General features: G+C 41.8%; 1 protein-coding gene across 1 annotated transcript; it reads left to right on the forward strand.

Moving 5' to 3' along the window:
• Positions 1-1,785: 1,785 nt before the first annotated feature.
• Positions 1,786-17,351, forward strand: gng13b (guanine nucleotide binding protein (G protein), gamma 13b). The gene is made up of 3 exons (XM_006805105.3): positions 1,786-2,239; positions 11,970-12,096; positions 13,843-17,351. Exons 2-3 carry the CDS (start codon positions 11,999-12,001, stop codon positions 13,946-13,948), a joined length of 204 nt encoding a protein of 67 aa, XP_006805168.1. The 5' UTR covers positions 1,786-2,239; positions 11,970-11,998; the 3' UTR covers positions 13,949-17,351.
• The last annotated feature ends 3,108 nt before the right edge of the window (positions 17,352-20,459 follow it).

Here is a 20,459-nt window from a genome sequence, read left to right on the forward strand (position 1 = left end):
TTCAGGGTCGTTGTCCTGCTGGAAGGTGAACCTCCGCCCCAGTCTCAAGTCTTTTGCAAGTCCAAGAGGTTTTCTTCCAAGACTGTCCTGTATTTGGCTCCATCCATCTTCCCATCAACTCTGACCAGCTTCCCTGTCCCTGCTGAAGAGAAGCCCCCCCAGAGCATGATGCTGCCACCACCATATCTGACAGTGGGGATGGTGTGTTCAGAGTGATGTGCAGTGTTAGTTTTCCACACACAGCGTTTTGCATTTTGGTCTCATCTGAGCAGAGCAGCTTCTTCCACATGTTTGCTGTGTCCCCCACATGTTTGCTGCGTCCCCCACATGTTTGCTGCGTCCCCCACATGTTTGCTGTGTCCCCCACATGTTTGCTGTGTCCCCCACATGTTTGCTGCGTCCCCCACATGGCTTGTGGCAAACTGCAAACAGGACTTCTTATGGTTTTCTGTTAACAATGGCTTTCTTCTTGCCACTCGTCCATAAAGGCCAACTTTGTGCAGTGCACGACTAATAGTTGTCCTATGGACAGATTCCCCCACCTGAGCTGTAGATCTCTGCAGCTCGTCCAGAGTCACCATGGGCCTCTTGGCTGCATTTCTGATCAGCTCCTTGTTCTGCTGTGAGTTTAGGTGGACGGCCTTGTCTTGGTAGGTTTACAGTTGTGCCATACTCCTTCCATTTCTGAATGATGGCTTGAACAGAGCTCCGTGGGACGTTCAAGGCTTGGGAAATCTTTGTGTAGCCTAAGCCTGCTTTAAATTTCTCAGTAACTTTATCCCTGACCTGTCTGCTGTGTTCTTTGGACTTCATGGTGTTGTTGCTCCCAATCTTCTCTTAGACAACCTCTGAGGCTGTCACAGAGCAGCTGTATTTGTACTGACATTAGATTACACACAGGTGCTCTCTATTTAGTCATTAGCACTCATCAGGCAACGTCTATGTGCAACTGACTGCACTCAGACCAAAGGGGACTGAATAATTAGGCACACTCCACTTTGCAGTTATTTATTTGTAAAAAACTGTTTGAATCATGTCTGATTTTCGTTCCACTTCTCACTTGTGCACCACTTTGTGTTGGTCTTTCACGTGGAAGTCCAATAACATTGATTCATGTTTGTGGCTGTAATGTGACAAAATGTGGGAAAGTTCAAGGGGGCCGAATACTTTTGCAAGCCACTGTAACTATTGTCAGTACTTCCATTTGAACTCTAAATTCAGCTAGTAGTCAACCCTTGCACGACCATACTGCATCGCTGTACAAAACTTCTTCTTCAACCAGAGTTCTGGCCGATAGAAGGACCAGTAAGCCACATCCATCTTTAGCAATACATCAAAACTCAGTGTGTCTTCTGTCACGTGCTGATGAGAGCCATTAAAGGTTAAATCAAAGGTGTAACTCAAGAGTTATACCGACTGGTTGGCAGTAAAATAACGAATCTCTGCTTTAGTTGCTGATCAAACAGATTCTTCTGTTAGAGGGTTTAAAAGTGACGCATTCGCAAACATGTTTCTTTTTTCTTGACTGGAAACCGAAATCTTTCTCCTGCTCTGAAGCTATAAGTGGCCATATTAGGGCAGAAATCCAGGATCTGGCAATGGGGGCAAAAAGAGTCCTCACACGCACGCACGGGCGCGCGCGCATGGACACGCGCACGCACATGCGCACGCACACACACAGAAGTCTTCCGTTACTTGTGCTGTACCTGCGCTTATACACCCCCACCCTTCCTCGCCTTATCAACTCTCCATACGCATCCTGGGGGAACACACTCTTCCTCGCTCCTACACTCACGCGCGCGCGCACTGACGCTCATATAGGAGGATCCCAGCAGAGAAGCGGGCAGCGAACGGAGCGCGCACGGGACCAGATCGTTAACTTGTCGTTTCCCCGCCTCATTCTCGTGCAGGTTCAGCAGCTGCAGCAACAAACCGGACTACCGGCGAACAGCGAGACTCCTCCAGCACTCCAGACAGCTTCAGACTGGTCGTCATCGCGTCTTTTACTCTGGAGACTGCGGATTTTATCCCTGATCTTTTCCAGCGGATACCGAGAGTGCACACCGCCTCTCCGAGATAAACTAAGTCTACGGACATTAAGTGCGCTATTTGTTTTCTAGCAGAGGGGGTAAATCAGTCTCCGTGAGTCAGGCCAGCTGTCTTCTCTGCCCTCTCCTCCAGTTTAACTGCACCGGTCAGACTTGGAAAGAGCAACAGCCTCCGCCAGCGCATCAGTGAGGTAGGAGAGCCACGCCACGGTACACTATCTTCTGTGGCTGCTCCGCCAACACAGCGGGGCCTTTATTAATATTACAGGCTCGCCTGTTCGCATAAAGCATGGAGGTCAAACTGACCCCTAAATGAAACTGTAGATTTTATTTGAATCTGGGCAAGACGATAAGAAGATCCTTGTGTATCTGTGTCATAGGCTGGGTTTTTCATGCGTACTTCACAAACTGCAACCACGCAGGCGATACAGAACCCACGAATGTTACATAAAACTTATATTTGTCCTCTGCACTTTCTCTTCCTCCTCCTCCTTCCTTTTCTCTCCCCGGCCTCTTTTGACCCTGTTCTGGGGGTAGATGGTGCTCGGGACCACATTTTTAGGGAGGGAGTGAAGAGTTGTGAAGATTTTAATTTTTACACTTTTTCTTTGGTAATAAAAGGATAGTAAAGTTAAAATGACCTAAAACCGTCTGGTTATGAGAACGTGGAGCCCTGGATCAAGATAAGCTACACAACCCCAGACTGAGAAGATCATCTCTCCTTTTTATTTTTTTATTTTATTTTACCGTTTTATGGCTGAGTGCTTTGTAGTTCATTAATACCAAGCCTCTTCATTGTGGTATGTAATGTGTGTCTCTGTGGTACGTTTGCATCTCATGGTTTTCTCTACTTACAGCTGTTTGTGTCTCTCTGTGGTTCATTTCTTTGCAGCGGATTTTTGCAGTTTTCAATTTCTGTCACAAAGAGATCGTCTTAAAACTAATTTACTGTAGATTTTACACGTGTGTTGTTTTCGATCTCTTTGCGATTGCTTTCTATCTCTTTCTACATGTTTTATCTCTACTTATAGCTGTTGGTCCTCGCACTCCTGTCGTCTTTGCACCTCTTTGCCGTTGTCTTGTGTTCTGGGGCAGGCACCGCCACCCCTAGCGTATGCGTGGCCCTGTGGGGAACACGCATACACCCAAACAAAAACATGCACGCAAACATTAATTCCATCCAATCTAGTTCATGCCTGCATTGATCAGGTTCCATTGATTGGATGTTTCCCTCATGCAGACACTAGTGTGATAACATCTGGACTGATCCCAGCCACTTCAGAGCTCACTGAAGTGCTGCTGAAGAGATTAGCTGGTTGTAAAAGCTCAAACATCATCTGACAGAAGCTGGCATTTATTATCCTCAGCAGCATCTCATCCTCAGTTTAACTACAAGGAGCCTCTTCTTTCTTTCTTACTCGCCACTCTCAGCTGGTCAGAAGAGCTCTGCCTGTTCCTTTCTATTTTTAGCTTCTATTTACAATGCAGTAGCTATAGAGGCAAGAGGAGGCTCTCATTCTGTTTCCATCACCAGCCTCTCTGCCTCTTACTTATCCTTATCTGTCATAATTTATTTATTTTTGCTTTGGCCTTACCTTCCACCAACTCTTACACTTTCACACTTTTATCCTCGGCTTTCTAATTTAACCTTGAGCTATAATCATAGCAGTCAGCAGGACCACGAGTTAAGCATTCAACAGCAGCTCACCTCACAACCTGCTCCACCCTCTCCCTCACACACACACACACATATCTATAGTATATGTGAGGGACGAGATAGCGGAGGAGACGGGGGTAAAGGTTAATCTCTGGATGCTTTTGACCCAAATCGCTGCGTGACCTATATACCCTCTCTTAAAACAACCACCCCACTTTAACCTTCACACACACAAACCCAAATATATCTTTTTAAAAGCTTCAGGCATACACAGATATGTGAGAGCCTTTTTGATGCAGACCCAGAGTCTGATTAAATGCTACATTTTATCAAAATACTGAAAACAGATTCAGTTCATAAAAATAGTTGATTTTTTTTTTTATAAAGAACATGTAATTAACTTGTTCTTCATCTTTTATAAAACTTGAGCAGACTCTTAAGAAAAAGATGACCTCCATTCACACCAAAGTGTCCCAGCTCTGTATACACTGCAGTGAGCTCTGCAAAGACAGCCACACCTTGACCAAACACCATATATTACTGCTCTGAACTACCTGTGTGGTAAGAGCAAAGCCATCATCTCTAAAAGCCGGTCAACTCTTTCCCCCCCTGGGAAACCTGTTAGGGGTAACCCTAGTTTCTCTTTTCTAAGTCATATTTCAGAGCTGCATCCAGGTCAAACATGTTTTTGAGGGTAACAGTGAATGTGAACGCCATGTTTTGGAAAAGTATTTTTCATATTTTGAGCACCAAGAGGCAGAATTCTTTTAAAGAGATGTAAAGTGAACAAAATCTATTAAAACCGACAAAGAAAGTTTACACCGCCTGAGCTACAAAATGACCACCGCATCCAACTACCGTATTTTCCGCACTATAAGGCGCACTTGAAATCCTTTGATTTTCTGAAAAATTGACAGTGCGCCTTATGTATGAATTCCGATTTCATGTGGTACATGGTGCTCAAAAATCTGTCAAAAATATTTTAGTACGACTTTGGTAAGCTACAAAGCCGCACCGCTTGATGGATTGTCTGAGCATTACAGCTACCGTAGTCTGGAGCCTCGCGGAGTAATCTGGGTCCAAAACACTGTGGCACACTGAGAGTTAAAAACTGACTAAATTCTTTCATCTTTAATAAAACGATCAGCGTTGCTGCTTTACCAGGTGTAACAATTAAGTTTAACATCCAGGCATCCATGAAAACAGAATTTATTAAATTTAACAGAGTTAGAAGTTAGCAGGAAGTTAGCTCGCTAGTTTTGCTAGTTACCTAAACATGATATAGCATGTTCTGACTGAGAGATTTCTGAAAGAATTCAAACGTACAGCTCTGCTGTCACTTCCAACATAAATGAAGACAGAAAACTAAACAGCAGTGACGTTTGTAGGGTTACTGAAGTTTGGCTAGCTGGTATATAATGATGTGCTACGTGATCGCTAGCGACACAGCTATGTTAGCATAAACACAGTGAAGCTGGAGGATGAACGCTAACTTTTTTCCACTCGATAAAAGTTAACGTGAGGGTTCCTGATGGTTAGGGACAAATGCAATCGCATGGCAGGATGCTGTAAACGGACCAAACTTCAGTCAGGAGAACAACTGAGATAATCCATCCACAATACAAAGTTAGTCATTAATATACTGCAACAACATGGGAATAGAGCAGAGAGAATTCAACATTAATGAATCAATGGTACGGAAGTGGAGGAAGCAAGAAGAATGAGTTGAGTAAAATTTGACTAATCTGACTGTTTTGATTTGCTTAATGCGCCTTATGGTCCTGGTAGTTTATTTTACATATCTGACTTCATTTCGAGGTAACAAAGCTGTGTTTCCAACAACTACATTGCCTACATTCCCCTCCTGGGAAATGTGCAGTTTTCTTACACGACGCTTGTGCAAATGATCCACCTACACTCAGGCTCATTCATAAAAAGCAGCACGCTCTCTCGACTCTAACAATGCTAAGATGTATAGCCAAGTTAAGTGCTGAGCAAGCATTTTAACATGCTCGACTCCAGAGGGAATTTTCTCACATTCCCACTTTGCTTGATTACAACAAGGTCGTTTCCATCATTTTCAGGTAGCTCGTAATATCTGAGAAAACAGTGAGTGTCCCCATGACACTGTACTGCCCTTGGTTGTACAGTAACTTGCTCCAAACGTGAAGGTGAACTGTTCTGACTCTCATCCTGACCGCTTCATGCTTTACTGCATGTTGCCCGGTTCATGCAGGCCGTCACGGCTCGATGAACCCGGCAGAACTACAGGAAGAGCTAAAAAAACCAAAAACACACACATCAGACTTTGTCAACTAACTGACAATATCAACAGTGCTGTGAGCTTTGGCTGTGGAGTGCCTGTTTGGTTCTGTGACAGAAAGAGCGCTGTACATCCAGTACACACTCTTATGATATCCTGTGTGAACGTGAAGCTAGTCGATGGTCCTGATGGAGGGGGAAAGACTTCCGACATGCTCGTCCTCTTAAGTGTGGTGATAGAAGCTATGAGGAAGCCGGGGTCTTCCCTGTGATAGTAACAATGGAGGGCTTATGAGATTAGTTTAGACTAACATTAGCAAGGGATCGCGATAAATTTGACTCTGATTTATTGATGTTTTAATATACATCACAAGCACCATTACACGTGACTGCTGGTTTAGAGTAAATGGGATATAATTGATCGTTTTATTCTACAACAGCCATAATTGGAGAAGCGACAGATTAACTGTCTGAGACAGTCAGAAACAGATATCAGAGAGCAGCGAAAGGATGGGAGCGAGAGCGCAGCAGAGTTCTTGATCTTTTCTGATTCAGAGCCCACAGAGTAAGATATCAGTAAACCACATGGCAGTATAATGGTGGAGTCTTTCCATTATTTACTCTGTGTGGCGTTTAAAGGCTGTCTAAAGCAGAGCTTTACCAGATAAACACAGACATATTTACACAGTTGGCTGTTCATCCAGTCCCATTCGAAGTAATTGGAGATGGAGAGAGACAAAGGTGTATGATAGAAAGAAAGAAACAGCTGGCATGAAGACGACGTTTCATTTTTGGGTTCATTCAATGACTGTTTGTGATAGACGGATTTTTCTGATTACTTCTGGTAGTATAATTGTATAATTCAGTTTTTGGCATTCTTGTTGTTCCCAGAAAAAAAGGCTGTAGTTGGGAGGGGGGTCAGTGCATGACTTTCCGGGGATAAGTTGGGAATTAGCATCCAAATTAGCCCTTATACACAATCACATTTTTAATCTACTTATTTGTAGCAACCAAACTACTCTGAAGAAAATAAATGTTTTTTTAAAAAATCATACCAAATGTAACATTAAAATATTCACTGATGAGCTTTTCCATTGCTTTCCTTTGTGATCAGCTTCAGTAATATAATTACAGCAACAAAAGTAGCGGATAAAACATAAACATAAATAATTATGACTGAGTCGTCTCGAGCAGACTGCAGAGCTGAAAGATCAAGCCAACGTGGAAGTGCCAAACGCTGCAGTTCCTCTAACGGCCACTTGAGGCTGACTCTGATGACGAGTCAGTCCCCACAGACTCCATGTAAAAATGACAATAAAGCACTAAAAAGCATGTTTACAGCTTTAAAAACGTGTTTTGGGATCTATGGATAGTTTCTCCCTTTATGACAGCTATGGCGTTTACAGTTGAGGGCACGGTTGCTTTGGGTGACAGACGCGCCAACACAGGGAGCTGTAGCTGTCTGCGAGGTCTCACCTCTGCTAACTGCAGTCACTGAACTTGACCTTTAAACTTGTGGTGCTTTAGGCGCCTTTTACAGTATCCTGATGAAATTGCTGGACTCGTTTAATGGCTTGAAATCTGTCTCATTAGTGAAACTGCACGCTGACCGTGCCATGCATCTCGAAATTTGGCAGATTCTTGTAAACATAAGAGTTTGAAACAGCAGGCCCCCCCCCTCTCTTTCTCAGCATTACCTGCAGGCAGTAAATCCACATCAGCAGCAGCGGTGGTGGTGGGAGGATGGAGGAAATGACTTGTAGTGACAGATGTCTGTCTTCTCCACGCTTTCCAAACTCCACTCACTCTCTTCGTGTCGGGAATATTGTTCCGTTTGTTGATGTTTGACGCTTGCAGTGAAATATTTGATGCAGCTTGTACAGTGACGTTGCTACTGTAGCCACCTAAATGTTATATTTAATTCCAAGCTAAGACTCAAACACTTTGTGATGAGCGACATCACGGGTTAACATTTCCACCGGACATCATCACTCGCTGGTATTTTGTTCAAACAAAGGCAAATATTCCTTTTTGATTTTAAGACTTGTGCAGTAAAGGGAATCTACACCTGCTCTCCCAGGACGGGAGTAACATAGATCGGGGAAGAGAATAAGTGAAAGAAAAAAACCAAGGAGGCGATCAATAAGTGGTGCAAAAATAAAACAAATAAATAAAAAAGGAGTCAAACAGAGACGCTGCCAGAGAAGAAATAAGAGAAGGAGGCTGAGAGGAGTGGAGAGAGAAGGATGGAGCCGACAAATGAATGTGAAAAAGAAGAACAGGTAGAGAGTGAAAACAGGGATGAAGGAGATGGTGAGTGATGGAGTTAGATGGAGGAAAGCATCCAATCCCAGTGTTGTCTCTAGAGGATGCTGCTGAAACCTGATCTCAGCCGGGAACCAGCCATCGCTCTAGTCCTGTGTGTCTAATATTGGTAAGACACACACACACAGTCGTGTAATATTGCACCTGGTGTTTTCCTCATACTCACAAAAGGACACGCGTGTGCACCTCTCCTTGTCTCTCTCAATCTAGCCTCTTTTTTAAAACCACGACCTTTTTACCCGTCATTCCTCTCAAATAGCAATGACGTGCTAAAGATAAAAATAAATAAACAATGTCAGCCGGTGTTTTACATTGACGCCTGAGGCTTTCACATGTTCAGAGTGATGATCGATTCATTCTGTTCCAGAGTCCTAAATATCAATTTTCAGAGGACAAAAATCATTAAAAACCAGTTACGGCTTTGTGTTGCTCAATATTACTGTCCTGATAGTATCAATCGCCTCTTGTACTAATACATTTACTGTAATGCGCCAAAATGTCAAGATGGTGCATATCTCACTCCAGGGTTAACTACTGTTAGGAATAATTTGGCATTTAGGGAAATACATGTCAGAGCGATACATTTCAAGCTAGCCTAGCAGCTAGCCTAGCAGCTAGCCTAGCAGCTAGCCTGGCAGCTAGCCTGGCAGCTAGCCTAGCAGCTAGCCTAGCAGCTAGCCTAGCAGCTAGCCTAGCAGCAGCCATCGGTGGTATAAAAGAAGAACGCAGCTCTCTGGTGGGAAAAATGAAGCAAACACAGAAGTGCTGTGTTCTTTTCATACAAAGTCAGAGGATCATATGGAATGATACTTATGGTTGCTGGGAAAAATGTACATTCCCTGGCCAGCTGGTGAGTGGATGCTGGAGGCTGCCAGCTGTTGCCGGGTAAAATTGGTCACAAAATCGTGCTGCACCAAAAACTTCCTTGTGATTGTGTTGGTCGCCAGGAGATGTGGTTCCCTGTAGTTAGTATGAAAGATGCTGACTTGTTGGTCTTCCTCAAGTTTCAGTTTGGTGAGTAGTGTTTGCAGGGAAGCTGGGAACTTCCAAACTATGGACTGCAGCAGACCTCTGCTAGAGGAGAGCAATAAGCTATACACAAGAGGAGAAACCAATGACATCTTTATATTTTAAGTTCACAACTGTCTCTCAAAAGATAGTTGTGCATATAGCATGTAACAAACAACAGGCTTTGCTGGACAACTGACTGGATGCTTCTTTTGGATCCAGACCATGAAGTAGTTGTCAGATTCGGGGGCTGTTTCCTGCCTGAATATAACCCCTCACTCACTAAACTGTCATAAAGGACAACTGCGTAGTATCAACCATTATTCAGTGCCCCTTTAAAAATACCATAGCTGTTTCTATTCTGAAGGATCTCAACAAGATCAATTCTGAGTGCAGACTAGACAAGCATTCATCTCACCCGAATCCTCACATGACTCATAAAAGCACACACGGGGGTACATAAGCACAAGCACACGTACGAGAGGGGCTGCGTATTACTGAGAGAGTGGAGTGGACACAAAGCGTGGGAGGGGAGCAAGAGAGAGCAGGAGGGAGGAACGGACTAAAAAAGACGCTGCGGAAGAGAAAAAATACTCCACTTTTGTGCAGAGTTGGCCGCTGAGAGATCCTGTAACTGATATTAATGTCGCATTGTTTATTAATTGTAAATCAGCTGATCTGTGTAGGTACAGATATATGTATACATTGTTTGTAATGAGTGCCTCAGTGGGTTATGTCAGGACCTGAATATACTCTTTAATGGGAACAGATCAGCAGGATTAATGATTCAATTCAGTTCAGTTTTATTTATATAGGAACAAATCACAACAATGACCTCAAAGTGTTTTATATTATAAGGTAAAGACCCTACAATAATGGAGCAACATTACCAATAAAAATAACTCATTCTATTACAAGATTATTGCAGAAAAAGTCATCTGTAAGATTATTGTACATAAAAGATTAGCTTCCGAGTTTGAAAAGTAAAGCCAGTAAGAAGTGGCTTAAATTTGCATTCTTTCCAATGGCCAGCAGGGGGCAAAAAGGCGTGACCTCTAATTGCAGTTATCTCTTATCTCACGATAAAATACGCTGCTGTTTTTTGTCTCCATAGGAGTGATTCTGGCTTTAGCTAATTGCATTTCTTACTTCCATGGATGAAATGGATATGACCTGCAGTGCATATTACTGATGCATTAGTCTCTACAGGTTGTGTAAAAGAAGTGCTGATCCCATTATGTCAGATGGACGGATCAGATTTTCTAATTGCATATAGTTTTAGGAACTTACTTCAAGATCTTTGGGAAGAAGATCGATCTGACTGATAGCTGCGCTGATGCTTGAAACCTGTGCGGATGAAAAGAGTAGGACAGTTCCCAAACATGATGACAACAGCTATCAGGAGCCGTAAAATTCAGTTATATCAGTACTTTAGATGTCTCATACACGACTATGGCTGTGGATATGGATGATAAGCTTTGGTATTAGGTGCTTACAGATTTCTTTCAATACTCACCAAATCCTTGGCAGTGGCTGCTGGGGGAAAACAGAGAAAAAAATCAATCAATTAATAAATAGGAAATATTGTTTTCCAATCATGTTACCTCAACATCCTTGTTTGGTGGTTCATCAACACCACCTATATAAATACTGCTGAAGACAAACATTTTCTGTAAATGTTTGCTTATATGGACCCGTAATATAAAATTGAGCTGTTATTTTTTAGGCTGCTGTTTCAAGTTTGCGTTGAAACCACAGAACTAACTTTAGCTTTAACTTTTAGCTAACTTTTAGCTTTAACTTTTAGCTAACTTTTAGCTTTAACTTTTAGCTAACTTTTAGCTTTAACTTTTAGCTAACTTTAGCTTTAACTTTTAGCTAACTTTTAGCTAACTTTTAGCTAACTTTAACATTTTTAGGTTTCTGGATTTTCAAATGTAACCAATTATTCTTTAGGTTTAACTAGAAATGTTTATTCATTGGTATCACCTATTAAAGCTATATATCCATTACATTTAGTTACTATTTTATCAGCTTACCCACCATTTTTAAGTTACTTTTTGTACAATTTGTACATTATTGTTAGCTTTTCCATCATTTCTTCAAATGTTAGAGCTCACAACTTGTACAACTTACCCAATTTCAAATAGTTATGTTAGCTGTTTGTAGTATAGACTCTGCTCGCTTGCTAACCCAATTTCACACATTTGATTGTGGTAAATATGGTGCAATATCATGTGTCTGTTGGTGTGTCTGTGGGTGTGTTGGGACAGCACTGAACATGTACACACAATAGCACAGGAGAAAGATTAGATTGAGCACAAATACATGCTGTCCTTTTCCTCCTTTTGAGTACAGACACAAAACATTTTGTGACCTTAGTATGAAATTATCAAAGTATTCATTAAAGCCATGGAAGTGGAAACATGGAGCCCAAAAAACACAAAAGAAATCAAATGAATGTATCCTGTAGAGTTAAGAGAGTTGTACTCTATGAACACAACAGCCTCTATTCTCCCTCCTGTAGGTGGAATCACTAAGCAGCAGTCATAAATCAGATGCACTTTGTGGTGTTCTTGCTGCAGGGCACAGATGTATTGAGCGTGTCTGCCTGCTATTTGACAGCGCTCTATATAAATATAACTGTGGCCTCCTCCCACTTTGTGCAGGCAGAAAAGCCCTACAACAAGCTGCAGCCATGGATGAGATGGACCTGCCCCAGATGAAGAAGGAGGTGGAGAGCCTCAAGTACCAGCTGGCCTTCAAAAGAGAGAAGTCCTCCAAAACAGTGACTGAGTGAGTAGTTACTCCACTGCTGTGCTGCGCAGAGTTCACGACCCTGAAATCAACTGTGCACAAAAAAAGATAAATCGCTCTGAGCCTCTCAGATTGGAAAGGGAAGATATTTGTTTTAGCTAAATACGCCGAACACACTGGTAACTGCATTTCCAGGAAGAGGCTGGAGAGAGAAAATAGAGCCATACTAGCTGTTACTATTGTGCCGTCTTACTCATTAATTCAGTGCATTATTTTAAATTAGTACTAGTTTGTGTATAGTTTTGAGACCAAGTTTAAGTTCCCTCATCGGCAAATGCGGCTCAGTCAGAAGTCAAGCCATGTACTTGCTTCCATAATGTGGCTCAGCACTGTGTACGCTCCCCCGCATGCCTGTATGCACTGTCAATAACATCTGGGCATGCTCCAGATGAGCATGATGGCGTCTTAGGGAGTCTGTGAGCTGCTATAGATCGGCTTTGGTACTGTTTGGCAGCACCACTACACAATATCCTAGAGGTTCTCAGGTGGTGTCTCCAGACTCTTCTACGTCTGTCACGCGTGTTAAGTGTGAGCACGCTCTGGTTTTCTCTGGAAAATGCAAAAAGGAAAACTGGAGCAAATTCAGTCAGTTTTGAGGGTCATCTTGCTGTTGTTGCCTCTCCAGTGCACCCGTTGTCGTTTTCAGTTGTACCAGAGAAGATTAAATCGAACTGATTTTGTATTATATTGTGTTGATCGTTCCTTCATTTTTGGAGTATCATATATAGAGCTAGAATTGTTTGATACATAAGTAGAAATATAAAAACTGCCATCAAAATGCAAGGAACATTTGGGAAATACAATATTAGTCATTTCACCACCATAATAAAGTAGTCATATGACTTCGCTGATCAGCAGTATCTTGAAGCTTGTTGTCACAGCATTAATCTGAGAATGAACCAAAGCAGCGGCCGCTGTTGAGTTTATCTGTCTCTCTCTCTGCAGTCCCATCAGATTAAACACCCAAGGAAGCATTTCATCAGCACTGGGCCTTTTCACACCAGACATGTAAAATCAAAAATCAACAGATCTGACAAATCAGACCGCTGGTAGCCCAAAATGCACACTGGTCCTGAACAGTTAGAAAGTGAAAAGTTTAGAATTTATTGTCACTTTTTCTCAGTGCTCTGTGTGTGTAATTGCCTTAATGTTAATAAACAATTATATATATATGTTATAAAATGTACATTCAAAAAGAGAATGAAACAGAGAACCTGCTTTTGTTTAACGTGTTCATTTTGAATTTGATGCCGACATCTGTGACATTATGGGATTTAAAGTTTAGGAGCAACACATGCTGCCATCCACACAGTGTCAGGCCTATTTCACTAACACAATGCAAGACCTCCCTCTGCACTTATTGCAAAAGCATGGTCCAAACTGTTCAGCTAAGCATGAATGGGACAACATTTTGTGTTGCAAACTACTGCAGACACTAAAGAAGAGGTCATGCAAGGCAGTAGAAAAAATGCTTTTTTATTTTATTTTTTATTTTCTGCTGGCTTCAAATTCAAAATCATAAACTCTCAATAAGAAACAGAGTAGTTAGAACTAAAGTACACAAACAAAAGTTGCAAAATTGAATATAATTAGTTACTTATGGTCGCTCAGTTTGTCCTTGTCCTTTTGCCTTATATGGGAAAGCGGATAGAGGACAGATTGTGGTAAGACTATAACCTCAGGAATTTAAAAAATGCTGCTCTTTCTATTTTTCTCTCCACACAGTTTGGTAAAATGGATAGAGGATGGTGTCCCAGAGGATCCCTTCCTGAACCCGGAGCTGATGAAGAACAACCCCTGGGTGGAGAAAGGAAAATGCATCCTTCTTTAGATTTAACCATTTAATGACCCTTGAATTTCAACACACACGCCCTACAGATGACCCCTGAAGCTGATCCTGTGAATGCACCGGCAGGACAGCACCACCTAACCTCTCACCGTGAATGTACAACAGCTGGCAAACCTAACCCTTTCCCCAAAAACACACCCCAAGGGCACAGAAATACACACTGACAGAGACGCGCATTCACACACTTAACACTGCAAGTTTAATCCTGCCACGGCAATGCATCGTTTTTATGATATGACAGAAGTGATCGATACTTGTACTACGTGTCTTTATATGAATATACGACAACTTTTATTTATGCAGCTGCCAGTCACAAGCTTATTCCCTTTCCCTGTTTTTTCTTCCTAAATTTCCTAAATGCGTTAAAGATGTGTAATGGAGTCACGTTCTCACTGCCAGACTGACTGTAGATCTGCTGGGGGGAATTTTGTTCCATACTGGAAATGACCACCATTACAATATAACGAGCCAGACCCCTTTAAACCGAATTAATAAAGTCTTTGATGAAAAAAAATGAACTAAGAACTGATAAGAACCTATAGTGATTTGTAAGTAAACACATCTCCTTTTCTTTTGACGCCCTTTCAACCAAATACAAGCTAATATATTAATATGTACCGCGTCTCCATTAGTCACATCACCATTAGCATCACATTTAGCTAGATTCACCATTAGCATGACCATTAGCATCGCGATTAGCAATAGTTGCGCGGCTTCCTTTTCCTAAGCTACATGTAAATCGCTTCCAGCTCTGCTCCAGTGCAGTGCAGGGTGACAGTGACGATCCTGTACCTGTCTATCCCGTCTTTCAGTATGACGTCGTTAGCTGTGTCTGGGCCCAAACTCCGCTACAGGTCTCTAAGTCAAACGATCACTGAGAGTTAAAAACTGTATAAATTCTTTCATCTGTAATAAAATGATCAGTGTGGGTGATCCACCAGGTGTAACAATTAAGTTTAACAACCAGGCATCCATGAAAATAGAATTTTTCAATTTAATGGAGCTAGAAGTTAGCAGGGCGTTAGCTCGCTAGCTTCCATCTAAATATAATATAGCATGTTCTGAGCGAGGGATTTCTTAACCAAATTAAGACGTACAGCTCTGCTGTCACTTCCAACATAAATGAAGACAGGAAACTAAACAGCAGTGACGTTTGTAGGGTTACTGAAGTTGGGCTAGCTGGTATATAACAATGTGCTACGTGATCGCTAGCGACACAGCTATGTTAGCATAAAGTGAATTGCGGTAATAAAAACCGAGAGAGGCCGACAGTGATCACTGCCTGTTTTAGGAGCTTTTTGAGATTAAATACAACAAGACACAAAGCATTGAAACATGTTAAAAACACAAAAGCCTTATTAAACGCAGGGTAGTTTGGGCAGGATTCAACACGTCATCACTTAAAGACCGGATAACTGAAAATGCAGAGCAAATTGACCAATGTGCTAACACAAAGATACAGATGAAACATGTCCACGCACTACTTTCCAAGTAGTCTGCACAGACACATTCATTTCATCTGAAGTGCATGTTCATTTAGCTTTTTCAGTGTCTAATCCAATCCATCAACGATGCATGAATGACTATAGGAGGAGTAGCTTCAGCAGCACGTTTGCATTCGTCTGCACGGTTGGTGTAGCTTACAGAGCTTACAGTAGTTACGTGTTTAAATAAAACAGGAAAAAAGATGTAAAAATGTGCTTTGGGCTGCAAAGTATATATCACAGGTAGAGAGCATTCTGCTATGCTGCCTGTGTGGGCAGCTGGTATGGTTTAGTGTATCCTTCTTTGTATTTTTCTCCATATTCAACGCTTTAGCTTGGGGCAGTTGTAGTCCATTACACGATTGCGGAGCAGGCCATGACCGATATCTTGTCCTACTATAAACTGCAAGTCTTTATAGGTTCTCATGGGGCACATAATTAAAAAGCTAATTCTATATCTACAAGTGTAATTAACAAACAGTTACAGATGAGACTTTTACACACAAACGGACTAATTTAAATGATTTAAATGTGGAAACAAGCCTTTGCATGGTGTCTGTGACTGTGCAGAATGTCTGTAGAGGTTCAGAACTGCCACACTCGAATGCAGGGTGAAATCTGTATAATGGTGCACACTTCCTGACAGTCTTTTCTCTAAGGCATTCACAGTGTTCAGCTTTGTTATGCTCTCGCGCTAGAAAAGTGACAAAAGTAACAGAAGAATGGAAAGAAAGAAAAAATCAGGGAGAAGTGTGAAACTGGTGTACTTGTGAGCTTCGAAAGCCGGCGGACGGGCTCCCGTCTCAACACTCTGCTGGACCACCTTAATGCATAACGTAACATAACACATGAAACGTTTACAAAATATCTCCCACAGACTAAATTTACAGCCAGTGACCGAAACTCCAGCTTTTACGTGCGATAAACAACTTGCATGGACCCAAGAAGCTTTCACAGCTCTCCTCTGTGTGACTCCTGCAGGTTTTCATATGTAGTTTTAAAATAGCTCATAAAGCATGGTTATCCCAGCTAGTCCTGCACACAGTGTTGTTGTTGAGTGTCATAGCAGCTCTGTTCGTGCTGTCAGAGCAGACTCTGGGTCTCTGGAGGGGTTTGAGTTCCTTCTCCTCCGTAGCTACAGCCCCTAAAGGCTACACAATATAAGCACACACAAACACAGACATGACAACCAACACAGAAACATATATGCACATATTGTCTCTTGACACATGTACAGACAGACCAGTTTAACTTATTAACTTATTTATTTATTTATTGACAGGATTTCTTCTTCTTCACGTTTCTTTTTTTTCTTGTTTCCTGCATCTCCGCTCCCTCTTCCTCAATCCCGCCCTCCAAGATTAAAACAAAATAAATCACAAAAACGACCAAAAACGACTTCTTCACCTTGCCGGATCACCATCTACTACTGCCTTGTACACAGTTTCCTTAAAACGAGAATGTAAATACGTTGGCATGATGTCCAGACATCGCCGCCGACTGCAGAACAGGCGGCGGTTGCGCGTGCATGCGACTGTAACTGTGTGTTTGTGCGTCCGTGTTTTACAAAAGAAATCTGGACTTTAGGCTCCCATGTGTACTGTAAAGCACACACGCACAGCTGCATCACACAGACACACACAGACACACACAGGCAGGCCTGAGGAGGAGCAGATCAACAAAATACACACGTACACTGCTTAGTGAGAATGTGTATGAGGGGAGGCGCGGCAAGGATGTGGATTCTCTAAAGGACGCGGGACAGCGGAGCCTCAGGTCATCCTCATGAATCTTTTTGTTTCCCCCAAATGCTGCTCCGTGATTGGATGGATGAGCAGTATTTTATTTTTCTGACATTAAAAACTCCATTTGAACACATGTGTTACCCATAAAGAGCTATTAAACACGATCGTCTTACTTTCTGTGAGTACATAAAAGAGTCTAATATTAAATCTAATATTTACTGATCCCCCTGAAATTGCTCTAAAGTACATGAGAGGACTCCTGAGTCTGCCTGTCCCTCGTCTGTTTTTTTCTGTCTAGCTACTGTAACTTTGTTTTTTTTAATATACTCTGAACGTGGGTATGTATGTATGTTATAACTACTATAATGACAACATAAAACCTTGTCTAAATATCTAGCAACATATTCCTCGTGAGAGTGGTTTGGAAAAAAGATATTATGCATCAGATCAAAATTCCTAGTGTGAAGATGACAACGAGCAATAAATTGTAGATCATTTTTTTATTGAATGTTTTACAAAAACATTTATCTTATCGAATAAAGTAGAAGATTTTTAGACAGCTTGGGTGTCGTGGCTGGTTTTTGTGTATTTCCTGTTTCTGTATGTGAGTAAAAGGAATCCGCACCAGGACTGGTTTGTGCTGTGTTCAATGACTGCTGTAGGTGGTATTGTCTGCAGCAGTGGTCCCCAACCCCCGGGCCTCGGACCGGCACCGGTCCGTGAGTCGTTTGGTACCGGGCCGCGAGAGTTGAGGTTCAGGTGTGAAATGTATAGTTTTCAGGGTTTTTATTAGTTTTCAGCGTTATTTTGTTATCGTTTTTATCATTAACTCAGTTTTCCTGGGTCTTTTCACGTGTGTTATGAACAGTGTTGGTCAAGTTACTTGAAAAAAGTAATCAGTAACTAATTACCGATTACTTCCCCAAAAAGGTAATCCCGTTACTTTACTGATTACTTATTTTTAAAAGTAATTAATTACTGAGTTACTTAGTTACTTTTTAAAAACACGATTTACAACCTGAATAGGTGATAAAGTGATAGATCTTTCAGCCCAATTCTACTTTTTCTGCATAATCATCATACAAAATGTAATCAAATGGAAAAGTCTCTTTTTAAAACTTGTTTTATTAGTTTTAATCTTTTAACTTTATGCATCAAGCAAAAATTTAATTATCTGCAACATTCTCTGACTGGAAGAAATTAGTTTAACATTTAAACCTATTTTCTGCACATTCCAGCACATAAAATAAAATAGTTTTTTGTGTGTTTACACTCAGTCTTTCAAATAGATGCAAGTAAAACACAGCAGAAAATAAATAAAGTCAAAGACTAGCGGTCCTGTTGCTCTATTTTCACCTGTAAAGCAGGAGTGGGGTAGGCGGAGGTTTACCCTGGTGCAGGTGTGCAGCGGTCAGTGGAAGAATCCGCGAGTTTCTCTGTGAGTTTCCCATTACGTCGTAGCTACTCGGTGCTTGTTTGGAAGTTTAGGGGTTTTTTCGCTGTAAAAAGAAGTTTTCTTCCCACGCACAACGGACACTAATGTTTTTGTCACTTTTTATGGAATCAAACTCAAAGTAAGGTCAGTACTTCCACGCTTTAAACGCTGCACGCTCATACTCTCTCTGCACTCGATATATGATCCATTGTTGATCTGCACACAGCTGTTGTCACGAACGTCGCACTCGCTTACGTCACTGTCATGAGACATTCTCGCAAAAAATCACAGTTTTAGTAACGCAGTAACGCAGCGTTCCTACGGGAAAGTAACGGTAATCTAATTACCATTTTTGCAATAGTAATCCCTTACTTTACTCGTTACCTGAAAAAAGTAATCAGATTACTGCCCATCTCTGGTTATGAATAAATCTTTTTTTCGGTACCAGTACTAGTTTTATTTTGTTGTATTTATCCGCGACACCTTAATGGTCCATGAAAATATTGTCGGGCATAAACCGGTCCGTGGCGCAAAAAAGGTTGGAGACCGCTGGTCAGCAAGGGTGGGTGGACCAATACAGTAGCAAAGGATGTAAAGTGGACTGGTATAAAATATGCTGTTTGATATATTCATACATTTCACAAATACTGACTAATTACATGATTCAGCTTCCTCACTGACTACAAATGATAGTAATACAGATGTGCCACCAAAGAAACAAAACAACGGGATAATGAGCATTTTATCACACTGAATAATTACGTGATTACTAGACAGTCTACAGGTAGTCCCTCCCGCCTCTGTCACTTTGTCACATACTTACTTTAGTTATAGGACCAGCTGAGGCCTTTCTTTGTGCAGTTTGCTACTCCATGCCAAGGTTGTCCCTCCATTTACTGTCATAATCGGGTCTGGATCAGGTGCAGTTTACATCGGGTTTGAAAGCAGATGGACTAAAGGGCCTTTTAGTAGCAGCTCTCTTTTTCTTGACTGACTGGGCAGAGTCGGGCAGACTGTCCACACAGAGAGAAGGATAATACTCTGTCTGCTTCATGGAAGCATGTGCAGCATGTACTGCTTTAATAACCTAACAAAAATGTGCGTTTTAGTTCAAAGAGGGGAGTGGAAACCCTGACTGATGCAAACACCGCAACAGTAATGACACGACCATCAGTAACTACGTCGGTGATGCAGCCTTGCTTCGTGGTTTGGTTGCACAGAAGTCTTCAGTCAAACTGGCAGCGGATAAGCAGGTCTGAGCTGTCTGTGTGGCTGTGAAACTCTCATTACAGCTGTGTTTAAGACGCCCTCCAAATGCTGTTTGCGTCCACTTTACAACAATCACATCGTGTTTTGTTTTTGTTCGTTTTTTCTGCTCAGATTATCACACCTGATCGTCTGCCAATCGAAGCTGGTGATGCATTTTTCAAGACCTGCATTGTATTAAAATAATCTATTTTGAAAACTGTAATGACACTGTTGACCTTTATTTTCTTTTACCGCCGTGGGCCTGAGTGGCTGACTTTGACTTCACCAAACCAGGTATGTGAATAAAAGCACTCCTGCACCTGCATTTCAAAGACCATCCAGGTCTGGGCTTTGGTGTCAGTGTGTGTCAGTGTGTGTGTGTGTGTGTGTGTGTGTGTGTACACATTTCTTTTTGTTTCTCACTAGAAGTGCACCTCAAAATATTTTGTCCTGTATACGTTTTAGTTACTTGAGTTAGTCCAGCAGTGTAACATGTAAATTATTATGATTTGTCCAAAAACAAATGTTTAAGTCCTCGGCCACACAGACCTAGTGACCGCTCAATGCAAACTATATTTGCA

This window comes from Neolamprologus brichardi, unplaced genomic scaffold (genome assembly GCF_056152115.1).
Source record: "Neolamprologus brichardi isolate AB-2024 unplaced genomic scaffold, ASM5615211v1 NODE_ptg000031l+_length_7269946_cov_1, whole genome shotgun sequence".
In the NCBI taxonomy this organism is placed as follows: Eukaryota; Metazoa; Chordata; class Actinopteri; order Cichliformes; family Cichlidae; genus Neolamprologus; species Neolamprologus brichardi.

Excerpts from the sequence above, each read along its gene's own strand:
- gng13b (XM_006805105.3), top strand. The coding sequence starts at position 11,999 with ATGGATGAGATGGACCTGCCCCAGATGAAGAAGGAGGTGGAGAGCCTC. Across the intron at positions 12,097-13,842 it reads TCCTCCAAAACAGTGACTGA|TTTGGTAAAATGGATAGAGG; the intron begins GTGAGTAGTTAC and ends CTCTCCACACAG.